This window comes from Varroa destructor, unplaced genomic scaffold, assembly GCF_002443255.2.
Source record: "Varroa destructor unplaced genomic scaffold, Vdes_3.0 BEIS01000001.1, whole genome shotgun sequence".
Taxonomy (NCBI): Eukaryota; Metazoa; Arthropoda; class Arachnida; order Mesostigmata; family Varroidae; genus Varroa; species Varroa destructor.
The window spans coordinates 48,036,909-48,049,042 of NW_019211454.1; the positions used below are offsets into that span (position 1 = coordinate 48,036,909).

Sequence of the window (12,134 nt, forward strand, 5' to 3'; positions counted from 1 at the left end):
TTGACCCAAGATAGAACGTTACTGGACACGTACAAGGGGAATATGAAAATAAATAATCCCCAGACCAATAAAGGGCCTCATTGAACAGAGTCACCGGGGGGGCACTGAGCCCGAGATTGCATCGCGGAAAGCATTCCGGATACGTCAGTAGTGGTCGTGGTAGGACTTGCATGGAAAGTGCTGTGGAATTTAACACTCATTGCACCTACTATCAGGCGGCAAAGTATTGTACATTGGCAGTAGCACAATGTAACTTCGTTGTTGGATAGTTCGTGAAATGTATTACCGATAGAACTGAAATCATGTAACATAACAATGGCTAAACCATATGTACGACATATCTCAAATAGTGGCTTAATAATATAATATCTTATACAAATTTCTAACTTCACAAACTGTTGGAACTACTATGTATGTATGTACATGTAGCACAGTCCACCTACAAAAACTATCAAGCAGACAGATAGATAATCACACATACATATACTGTTAAATCACTCGTAGGTGAAACTTTTCCTTCAAACATGTTTTCGGCTTTTCCCACATACGTTCTTGGGTTGTCGCTCAGAATGCTTTCCATGCACAAACGAGTGATTTTGAACGCGCTTGGGCAAGTTTTAAAAATGAAGCGTAACAGAGAACCCGTAGGTACAAGTCTATAAAATAATAAATATCTTCTAGCAAATACGTGCACGAATTTAATTTACTTGGAAGTAGCGGAAAAACTTTGCCAAGGCTCTAATTAGGCCTTTATAACGTGCCCAAGTATAGACCCCAATTATATACTAATGTTTTTTTATCTAAAATTATTTAGGTGTGCTTTCTGCGTACATACACGCGCCACTCAAACAATACAGTCTTAATACTAATCTAGATAACAAATGGTAGTAGTCTCGTCAAAGCACTACCACCAATGCTAACAGCGTTGCAGAACATATGGATCTACACGAATTGCGACAGCCATTGAAATCATTCAGTGCTAGACAATGTGCCTGTTTGTATGCATTGTTCCACATGAGATTGCATGTATAGGGATGTAAGATGTAGGAGACAATCGTACGCGCCATTAGTTACCTTAGTGTTCACTTTTCATAACTGAATGCAGTGGTGCAATATAGCATTTGTTGAGTACCTTGGCCGCCTCCCGATGGGTCTTCTTTACTTCTGTGCGTTCGCTTTAGCTGACGCTTCAGCTTCAGGCTGACTTCGGATTTATTGTCTAAATGATAAAACTACCTTTTCCCTAAGTGTCTACAAACGGCTACTGATAAAAGAGCTCTGATTTGATAAGACATTTCATGGTTTTTTTTGTGCCTCTTGTTCATGACGACCCGAGCATCTACAGCCCCGGTTAAATTAAATCAAGTTTCAACCGCAATAATTCCATCTCTGATTTCATCTTTTTAGAGGACTTTGGAAGATTTCTCATCACGCCCTACCACGGCTTGTTTAATCATGAACGGAACGAAATCAAGTTTAGATGAATGGCGGAGACGAAGAACCGGCAGGCAATCTGTGCACTGGAAAGGAACGCTTAACTTGCGTTGCAAGTCGTCTTCCATCTGATACACTGGGCCGCACTAGTAGATTTTTCCGGCGGTATTCTGCTCGATCAATTTGTCATTTGCTTGAACGTTGAAGTCAACAATGGAATGGCGATACGGTCTAGTCAATGGCCGTCAGCTGCCATTGAATCGACCGCACCTAACCCAATCCGTTGGTCCTAACGTGGAAGCAGGTTACCATCGGTGAATAAGTATCGAATTGTTTATGAAACAACAGCAGGAAAAAAAACTGAGAAACCATAGTATAGAAAGCTGAGGATCATCACTCTGGCGCCTCGCGTGTTTTATGTTTAAGATTCAGTGTTTCTATTTGCGTATCATGAAATGCTCGTGTAAACTTTCGCACCGAGGGCGTAGCATGGATGGTGGATAGCGGTTCTGAACAGTGTTGGAATAATGTAGCAGCGTGAAGTTTAAGCGACCCCCTCTGAGAGATCTCTATTCACCTGGAGTTTCGCCTCTGTTTAATGGGCAGGAAAATTCAAGTCGTCTAAAATTGCAATGTTTTCCCGAATTCGCTTGGTGGAAATTCGTTTAACTAGGTGACTACGTGCTGCACCTAACTGTATAACCGAGAATAACTATTCGGTGGAGTACGGGAGCAGTGGGCAGCGGGAACGGTCAAGGGAAAGGTACAAGGCGATGGCAACCCTTCAAGTCTAGGTGAAGACTTACAAGCATGCAACGTCACCGTGTCGTCATCAACGACGATGGCACTATGAGATAGAAAATGATGCGGAACGAGGCAAGGACGCACTAACGGACAGACGTATGAAAAGCAAATATCAGGGGTTAGCGGTATTCACTTACTGACTGGAACAAAATAGCTGGATTAGTGTTAAAGATTTATTTTGTGATTAATTTATTTATGAGACAGGTCCCTAAAGCTATCGCATATCACAAATTTAAAAAGGCGCTTATCAGTGGTACATAATAGATTATGATTCTATAGTGCTTCTCCCATTCTGATTATCTCTTGTATCTATCTTATGTTCATATTTTCTATGTACTAGATATAGCTTACATAATAATAAATAATAGTAATTATTTCGCTAATTAAAAGGCGACGTAAAGTGATAGTAAGAAATCTTCCTGAGGTACGCAAAACAAACTTTGGCATTGTTGACCTCATTTCATTCTGTTACCACTGTAAAAACCAGTGATGTTGGACGTGATGACACCACGTTCTGTTGACTGTAGCCACAACGTTGCGTGCTATACACACAAACGTACACCTAAACGCGCAAATAGTATTGTTGTTGGCCCTGATAAGGATGGTTCTCTTTACTGTGTCCTGCACGATAGTGCAGAAATATTTAGTAAACTCTCAAGAACTTGTCGTAGCGCAGGCAATGTCATTATGTGTCCCTGTGAAGAACAGAGTGCGAATGAATTAACATAAGACAAATCTGTTAAAATATTTTCGTAATGTCGTCACGCTGTGATGTGAGCCGTGGAGCAGCCCGTAACAGTATACTACGTACGTCAATCCCATTGAAATGCAATACCCTACGTGACGAATTTATAGACACTCGTGTGCCAGACGGCAGAATCATTACGTGCTTCTGGCTTCGACGTCTCCACTAAAAGAGGCCCATTCGTCTTTGTAGAGTCAGTACTTTCCAACTGCTGGCCGATCTCGGCTCTGCGAAAAAATGTTCTCTTGTTAGAAAGAACAGCCAATCTATGTTGGTTGTGGAATTCAACCAAAGAAATGAACTCCGTTCGCGCTCTGTTTACCTTTTGCCGCTGATCCTCGCGATGGCCCTTCTCCTTTGGCACATCTACTCCAGGTGCTGAGAAGGCAGCCGGCTTTTTCTTCAATCTTGCTCGTCGTTGTCGTCCCATGCGAGCTTTTTTCATACTTCCTTTCTCATCCCTTTATTGATGCGGGATGGCCAGAATCGAATGGGGTAGCTTCAGGTAGCTAGCCAGCCAGTACTCAATCAAGGCCTAAAAGCATCTGCATGTAGCTCTTGGTTAGAAAGAAGCGAACCAGAACCAGAACTACATGGAAGTGAGAAGCAATGACGGGACACTCTCGGAGAGGCCGGCAAGGTACAAGAGCCTTCGTACGTGCGAGGGTGGATCGGGCCGCACGAAACCGGGCACATTCGCGACAATTAGCAGGAAGGAGATAAACAAGCATGAAAGGACACACGCGAAAATCCGCGACGTAAGAGAGGCAGCAGGGCGAAGGCGCAAAGACCGCAAAAGAGGAGGTCGAACAAAAAGAGGAAAAATATAAGCTAACAGCTTTCGTTGGCAAGTGCCCTAGCCGCTTCAGTGTAGGCGAGCGAGACCGTACCGATAACAGCAGCAGCAGCAGCGATGCCACCACGAACTATGTCGACAGCCCCAACGACATCGATGTGAGAACAGGACGTAGACATACGTACGACGCGCAATAAGGAATACAAGACCACCTCAAGGAATTTTGCTTGATCTATCCATGCGACCCCAATGAGCCCATTTCGAGATGTAATTATGCCGATCCAGCTACTGAAAAAAATGCAACTGGCGGTTTGTGCGGGAACGATGTGTACACATAATAAAAAAAGATTGCCAATAACGGCTAAGGAACAAAATTGTAATATTTAGCTCTCTCCTATTTTAAGAAATATCGTATTGATTTGTTACCTTTTTGTTCAGTATTTTCGGTGTTCTTTTTATAGATAGACATTAGATAATGCAGCGCTTCAAAGACTGCAGCTGCAATATATTATTGATACAACTGGCTAGCTTTAGTGCAGACAAATATGAAGAGTTAGCCTCCTCGAGAAGTCCGTCTAATTGCAGTGGCCTGTCAACCGTTTTCGTTCAGGTTATGGTTAAACGGCGTAAGCCTATCTACCGTAGTTGCAGTAGTCCAGTAACTGTTCTTACAACCACAAGCGATCAGTCCTATAATGGTGATTTGCCTATGTCTTTGCATGTTGAGAGGAGCAGCGTAGTTTTGTCCGACGACTCAACATGAAATGAGGACGCCATTAGCTAACCCGTGTACTAACTGACAACTATGCGTTAGCACCAAGTAGATCTTCAGCCTGTTTATCTCTTTTAACTTTTCTAAAATACCCTATACGCTGAAACCTATGGCGCCGATAGTTCTTTTCGAGCTACTTTTTTCATTCGCCGTCCACGAGAATAGATGGCACAAAAACAGTTTGTCATGCTCTAAGTTGTGACAGACGCCATTATCGGCTTCCAGCAAATGGAATTTAGTAATCGCTCCGCTTTCCGATAGGAACGCCACCTCTCGGCGACTAGTGGCAAGCAGAAAGAAACATTTTTTTAGCCAGCACAATAGGAAGTCAAAATCAACAAAGTTTCTATAACATTGAAGAAATCGTCTTTTTTCAGATAGATTTTTAACCCACAATATTAGTAGTAAGAGATAAGAAAAAGCCTATCCAAAATAGAGAAATGTATACAACGTCGACCCAATTTTCCATTCGACCCAAATTACCATTAAATGGGTTCTGCTTTTCACCGACCTAAAACTTCTTGTTATATTATATTTCGCTAATCACAAGTCTATGCGATCGATACGTATCAATTCAAGGCAGGCCAATGCAAGGCTACACCGGTTCCGCTTAAAACGTACGCAAGCCAAATCGTCACGAAATCAATAGGAATTTTTAGCGCTTAGGAAAAAATCACCCTTGGAAGACGCAATTAATTAGAAATACGGGCAAGGAAAAAGCGACCACCAATGTGCGACGGCCATAGAAGAACAAGTGGCTTTTTCAACCTTTCAAAGGATTCCACTAAAGATTGAACGGGGACGCTAACAGGACATAAGCCAAATGCCCGATTGATTCGCCGTCGCTGTTATCTCGTTTTGAAAGTTGCTACGGTGTTATCCGCATCAGGCTCATATACGTAACACATCTACATGACTAAAAAGAAGATTTGTGCATAGTGTCTACAGAGGAATTGACTTCCTTCTTGTCAAGCTCAAAAAATCATATTAACGATAAACAATTATATGGTTACAAATAGTTGACTCATCCAAAGGACTTGACTCGTACGCGTCCCTCAGCTAACCGAGCTAAATAAACAGCAAGCTATACAATGCTATTGGACAAGCTACCTCTATTGACCTCTCAACTAACATTCGTATGGTAAATCACACTAGACTGCTATAAAGCCAACTACTCGCAGCTAAGTTAAGGTCTGTCGACCTTGCATTGTAGTTTCTCCGAAATGAAAAAGTTATCCATTATCAGAGGCTATAGTGTACTAAAGACATACCAAGCGAACTAAACGGCCAAAATGGCCGGTCCTGAAACGCAGTTACTGGCAGCGAACGAATCAACAGAACGAACATCAAGAATGCTACACAAAGCGTTCGTCTGGACAACCGACCCTGTGACACAAACGAACGACGGCTACGGCGCCGTGATGGTGGTCGTCTTCGCCGCCATCTTCCTCTAGATCTTAATGCCGAACGCCGATTGTAACAACCGAACGTGACGAAAAGAAACAAAATGAACGGGATGGAAAAGATGAAATCAAAGAAAAGCATGAAGAATGCAACTAGGAAAGCCTGTGAGTGAGAGAGGGCAACGTTTCGAATCGCGATATTTATCTGCCGGGCATGATCAAGCGGCGTCAGCTATTACTCTACGTACGCAAGTAAGCGACAAGCATATATCTTCACGGTTTTCTATTTATTTGCGTCAGCATTTCCGTTTCGGCATCCACTGCTTGCTTTTCCAAGTCAACTAGCAGTACAAACACTATCTGACTCGGCTTTAAAAGAGCTGAGACATTTCAATAGATGGTTTTGTAGAGGAATGGAATTGGATGGCGTTGTTATAAAAATGGCAGATCGTACGCCCTTGCTGTCGGCCGCACTGCGCTACTGCAATTGCAGCTATCCAATGATGACGATTTAATAGATGGGAAAACCCTGACCGCTATACAGACCGCTGTTGAATCCATATTTACGTTGGCAAAACAGTGTGTCATGATCGGTACCATTAAATTGATCGATAATCGTCAATCTAACATGGTTGGTTCAATGGAGCCTATTTATCTTTTTGATTATTTTTATTATATAGTATATTACTAACGATCTGTAGTTGGATAAACATTGAGTACTAGCGGTTTAGTAGACGAGCATAAGCATGACGAAAAAGTGTCGCGAGATAAAGTTAATTAATAAGCTAGGCGCCATTACTGTTAATGAAAGCCAGAATAGACATCATCTTACTGCTTGGATAATCAAAACTGCTCGTGCAAGAGAAGGCTTGCGTCACTGAAGCTGTTTGGCCTAGATAAAAAATGAACAGAAACTTAAACAATCAATTTTAGTTTGTACAAGATAAGATTTGTACTTTGAAGGTTCGAAGGTACGAGAAACGTTTAGGATTTATACTCAGACGTGATATATTCATTGTTTGACTTCTAACTTACTGTAACATGATGTGGAGATAAGTGCTCTTGGCAGATGCGCAGATCACCACGGAAGATTGATTGAACTAGGTAAAGTTTAGGACAATTTAGGGCGTACTCATTCCATATTGGCAAAAAGCAGGTCTCAGTAAAGTACTGGAGCTCGAGAAGGAGCCGTCTAAACATGGCTTTAACAGATACCAAATTTAGTATGTTACCGTCATCGCCACATCTGGTACGGTCGAGTGTATTTCATCTAAGAGCAAGCACACAAACGAAAAACACGCCAACCCAATTATACTATTACATCACAGAAAGAACAGCAAGACAGAAAAAGCAAACAAAAATAATATAATAACACAAAATAACCGTTTCTAATTAATCGATAACCATTCGGACTAAAATACATACCGAGACATGATGTGATGTTCGTAATCGAATGGTGCACGCCTTGTTTTATATATATATATATATATTCATCCTCTGGTTTTCATGTCACAACTTTGATCGCCACTAAACTGACATCTCCTGTCGCGCCATGATATTACTCATTAGTGGAAAAAACACAGTTGGCCTGGGCAGCCTTTAGGCCATAAATAGAGCTAACAATCATACCCTGTGGTTCCTAGCTAGGATAGACTAATTATTTTCCCAACAATTCCAATAGAAACCCCCAAAGTTCGCGTTACGTATAACATGGCCTGAACGGCAATCTCAATGTGTCCATCTATCATAGGCATCAGACGTTCTATGGCGGGTCGCAAGCGAAAGGCCACGACTGCGTTTTACCAGCCACAGAATCTACGATCGTGTTTACATGAGTTGATTCAGCGTAATAGCACACAGTTGAATTTCCAAAGTGAACATTATCGTACATGTGACAGGTATCGCCTGTGCTAGTTGTTCATCAAATGTCATCGTATATGCAAGTTGAATCGCAATACGTATCTTTGTTGGTGATTTCATCGATCGATCCTCTTCGTATCCGACGACGGCATGTCGTGCTTCGTGTCAGGCAAAGTTTTGATGCGACCTCTGCTACATTACTGCTTGCCGTCTGAAGACGTCGGCGTTGTTGCTACTTGTGACAGCTCTGATGCGGACACGCTGATCTTCGATTTTTCACCTCTTGTCAGTCAGTTATAACCATTTATTAAAGTCTCGCTATTAAACGACCATGACTTTCGGCGTTGGTGCTAATGTATTTAGATCGTATTGGATGAGGCATCATTTCTATACGGCGATTTAGCCTGAAACGAATCACTGAACATTGAAATTCTTCATTTGTTGACGTCGCTTGCCTTCTGCTGATGTTCGAGTTTGCAAAGTCGTCGACCACACAGCCCAACTATTTCGATACACTCGATCAATCTAGCTTGAAAATTAACACAGGTCGTACGCCTGTTTCTTGTCTTTGTCGACCATCCAGGATGCTGTTAATAATTTCCTTTTCGAAGCAATGCCAGGTACTGATACTTGCAGCAGAAAATATCTTACGTTCAATGAAATATGTTCTGTTTGTGGATTTGAAAATACTTTCGTGTATGAAAGAGTCACTGACCTTCACTCCGGATAATAACGAAAAGTGGGCTGGCTGTAGTCGCACCAGTAAGCAAATCAATAGATAAAAGTACTAATTATGTACGCCCCACCGTCGACGAATAAACTAGGTTTAAACTTTCCACAGCAAAAATGCATGACAAAGGTTACCGGTTTATAGGTTGGTATGGAAGTATTAAGGGTCCTTGAAACTTGTTTTGCTCTTCTGGTTGTTGTTTGTTTGCCAATGGTCAAGTACTATGCGCCATGGAGAAGCTATTTTTTCTATTCTATAAGGCTGCCGTATTACTTACATCAGAGAACTTTGAACCCAAAAATTGGCCGGTATAGTCTTGGTGGCTCAAGTTTATTCTTCTCCCACCTGACATGCTCGACATATTTGTGGGGTCCGAACTGGAAGAAAACTTTTGTAATATAAATAAAACGGTGAAAATAGCCTGGCAGGGAGAACGGAAAGCGTTCCGGTAGCCCAGCGATATATAACTTCTGACCATCCGTAAGCAAAGGGGAGCGCTGAACTAAAAAGCCTTCGTCTTCTGAACACGTTGAATACACACGCATTTTATCAAATCTAATAATATTACAGTACTAGACGTTACCGTGCTAATCAACAGCAGCCTCAGCTCTGAAACGGAACCCGTAACATGGTCGAATTAACCATCCAATACGATTTTAAGTTCAGTGTAGAAATTAGACCTATGATAAGCTTATCGTTGAGCGATTAAACATTAGAAATTGTTTTTCGAGTTAATTTAATGTTTGAACGTTATTTCAGTTAGTCACTTACGAGACTCCAGAAGTCCTGAACAAGATACCTTATGCTAAGATATGGAATGTTTGGCAGTTCCCCCGGTATATGCATTGTCTCTGCGTTTTATAGACACTGCGGTTAGCAGGGCAACAATCCCTTGCAGTTTTCAGGAGCTATAAAGTTTTCGTCTTAACACAAAGGCGACACGGTTATCTCTAGTATATCTGAGCCTCGTTCGAACGCCGTACTACGGGGCAGAGGAAGGGTCTAGTCAACAACGGGGGAGGGGGGATCAAAATAAGGCAGAATAGTGAGGCAGGTAAGCATAAATTTTATTCATGTCTTAGTAACCCATTGTAAACTATCACGAATCTTTTCATAGGAATAAATTGTTAACACCTCAGGGTAAGCCTACTGTAAAGAATTAGGACACAATGGGGTTAAAGACGCTGAGGATGATTATTATTTGATTAACAAACTGGAGCCAAAGAAGTATTTCCTTCTTAACCGTAAAATTTGGACATCATCTATTCTTACTGCGTAAAGCATAAATTATACTTACTGATCTCATATACATTTATTCCATTTTAGACAGGCTTACATGCGCCTATATTTCATGTTAGTAGGGAACAATATGCAGGCTTTATGCAAATATTTTGTCGAAAATAGACCTGTTCTTTCTCGCCAAATTACTTGTTACTTTAGAAAGCCCGGCGATAAGCGTTAACCTTTGGTACATCGTGTCAATGACCTCAATAGCTAGCTGTCATCATTGATAGCTAACTCGCGCTATGACGCAGTTCCTTTCTAAGTCGAATCCTGAAGGTAAGCGATCCGTGCTCACTTCAATTGAACGCTTTATTTCGATGTTCCATGTGCATGTTGACGCATGAAATCGACGATCCCCACGTACATGACAGTAGTGGACTGATCCATTATTAGCCGTCAGTGGCGGGGATTGGACAAGAAAGATCCGTTATTTAAGCGGTGCTCACTTGCGCACTCGTAGCTCGCCAGTGCGTCCAGTCCCATATTTTTCCTTCTAATCTACAGCAACAGATAAAATCGCCAACGTATCAGTCTTCTAAACAAAAGAACAGTGAAAATTGCGCAAGGTACTGGGTATTTAAGTAGCTCTATCGAGTTTTTTGAGCCTAGAGATGTGGCAGATGCACCGAAAGGAAACCTATCATTAATCTGCCCTGTAACACACAGAAGGTATCAAAGTAGCTTCATATTTCTAAAATAGCCTCATTCATGGCTCTTGATTATAAAATACGCTGAACTTTCTCCAATGTTCATCAGTCATTATTATACTAACCATTTAAACAAAATTATACAACACTTATTTCCCGACACGCAGTACACGACAAATATTTAAGCCTTTAGATGTAGACAGTTTTTAGAAACGTTATGAGTTACGCATATATTTTTCCTCGTTCCCAGTAGGACCAATAATAACAACATGGGTTGGAGCTAACGTGCAGTTACCTCAAATTTTTATACACCGCTTCATTCCTACGAATTGATTCCCCATTTTTTCTACTGGAACTAACACCCCGAGCGGTTCATTGCTATCAGGGGTTCGCCTGCGACAAAAGTCCTGCTAATAGTACTGCTATAGTACTTCTGTGTCACAATGTACTTGTTGTTGAAAACCGTGGCGGTAACAATGCTGGTATTTTTCGTTGTGTTAGCTGTTGCTTGTCGGTTTCTTTCGTAAAACGAGATTGACACGCGATGCTATCGTACTCTCGCACTGTCCTACCCAAGCATTTCCCATGTAGACCAACGCGAAAGCGGTCGTGCAGTAGAAAAGTGAGTTGAGCTTATGGTAACACCTTGTTGTAGCGATGCAGCCGCGGGCAGCAATTGTCGCAATAGTTAGAGGAGGTAGTTAGCGTTACTTTTTTATTTGTTCGTTGCAAGCGCGGGGCTTGCCAGCTGTGCCGCGGCCCATCAACGAGTTAGCATAACCTGCATGTCCCCTGGGTGGCAAACAGGGGAAAGAGCAGTGAGTTTCGAGTTTGTTGCCAAGATAAGCTCCTCGGCTTGCTGCATGCTCATCTTGTAGGATTCGTGTGCTTCGGTAGGACCAATGCATCATAGCCCATAGACACGTTTACTATGAGCAGAAATTTGCCGCAAGGGACAGGCAGTAGAATGAAAAGTCAGATGACACTGTACTTACTGGAAGTAACGATAGCTCCGTTTGCGGAAGTAGGGAAGAAAAAGAGAAAGAATTGAGGCTTGGAAAGAGGATAACAGTGAGGAATCTAGTAACAATATTCTAGTATCGATTTCTTCCAGCTCATCGATCCCGTGGCCATTAAGGCGAAATTTTACTGCTAACGCTAGTGGGACGAGTTAGGTTTGAAACCTGGTGGGGACGTTCTGACAAATAAGGACGCCTAGCCATTCTCAAGTATAACTCACTGTGAATTTGTGTTGAGACCGTCGAAGTAACCAAATATAATAATAAATAGCATAAAAGGGCGTACAATGTACACTCAATGTAGTACCGTATACTACTATACGAGTAATTAATTAATGCCCATTTCTCACGCAGGTTTGTGTCAGAGTATACTCGAGGTAGCAAGCGTCTACGTACACAGCCAGAATTGATTGAGGAATATTTTATAAGCATATACAGTACATACGTAGACATACACAGATGGTTTGGATGCATATTTTAGATATTTTGTCGCTGAAACGTTATAGCGTGATCATATTCACGTTTATCTTGTGTTTGTACCATTCGCTGTAATAGCGCGGTACATGGCAAGCAGAGCCATTGGCTGTGTGAGCATCTACTATCCCCTTCAACGTACCTTCGCACTGTGGACAACATGGGT

The 12,134-nt window shown here is 41.9% G+C and overlaps 1 protein-coding gene across 4 annotated transcripts in view; it reads right to left on the reverse strand.

Annotated features, from left to right (window-relative positions):
- LOC111243201 (uncharacterized) overlaps window positions 1-12,134 on the reverse strand; it is a 63,203-nt gene that overhangs the window by 33,886 nt on the left and 17,183 nt on the right. For 2 of the 4 annotated variants that reach the window (XR_015319053.1, XR_015319054.1), the window contains exon 1: window positions 5,823-5,961. The exons of 1 other annotated variant lie outside the window; for it this stretch is intronic. Coding sequence is in view for 1 of the 3 variants with exons in the window: in XM_086977296.1 (XP_086833422.1) it covers window positions 3,306-3,428 (123 nt within the window). In the remaining 2 variants the exon portion in view is untranslated. Of the gene's footprint in view, window positions 1-3,305; window positions 3,437-5,822; window positions 5,962-12,134 lie in introns of those variants that run through there. One more of the 4 variants, XM_086977296.1, reaches the window with a different exon arrangement.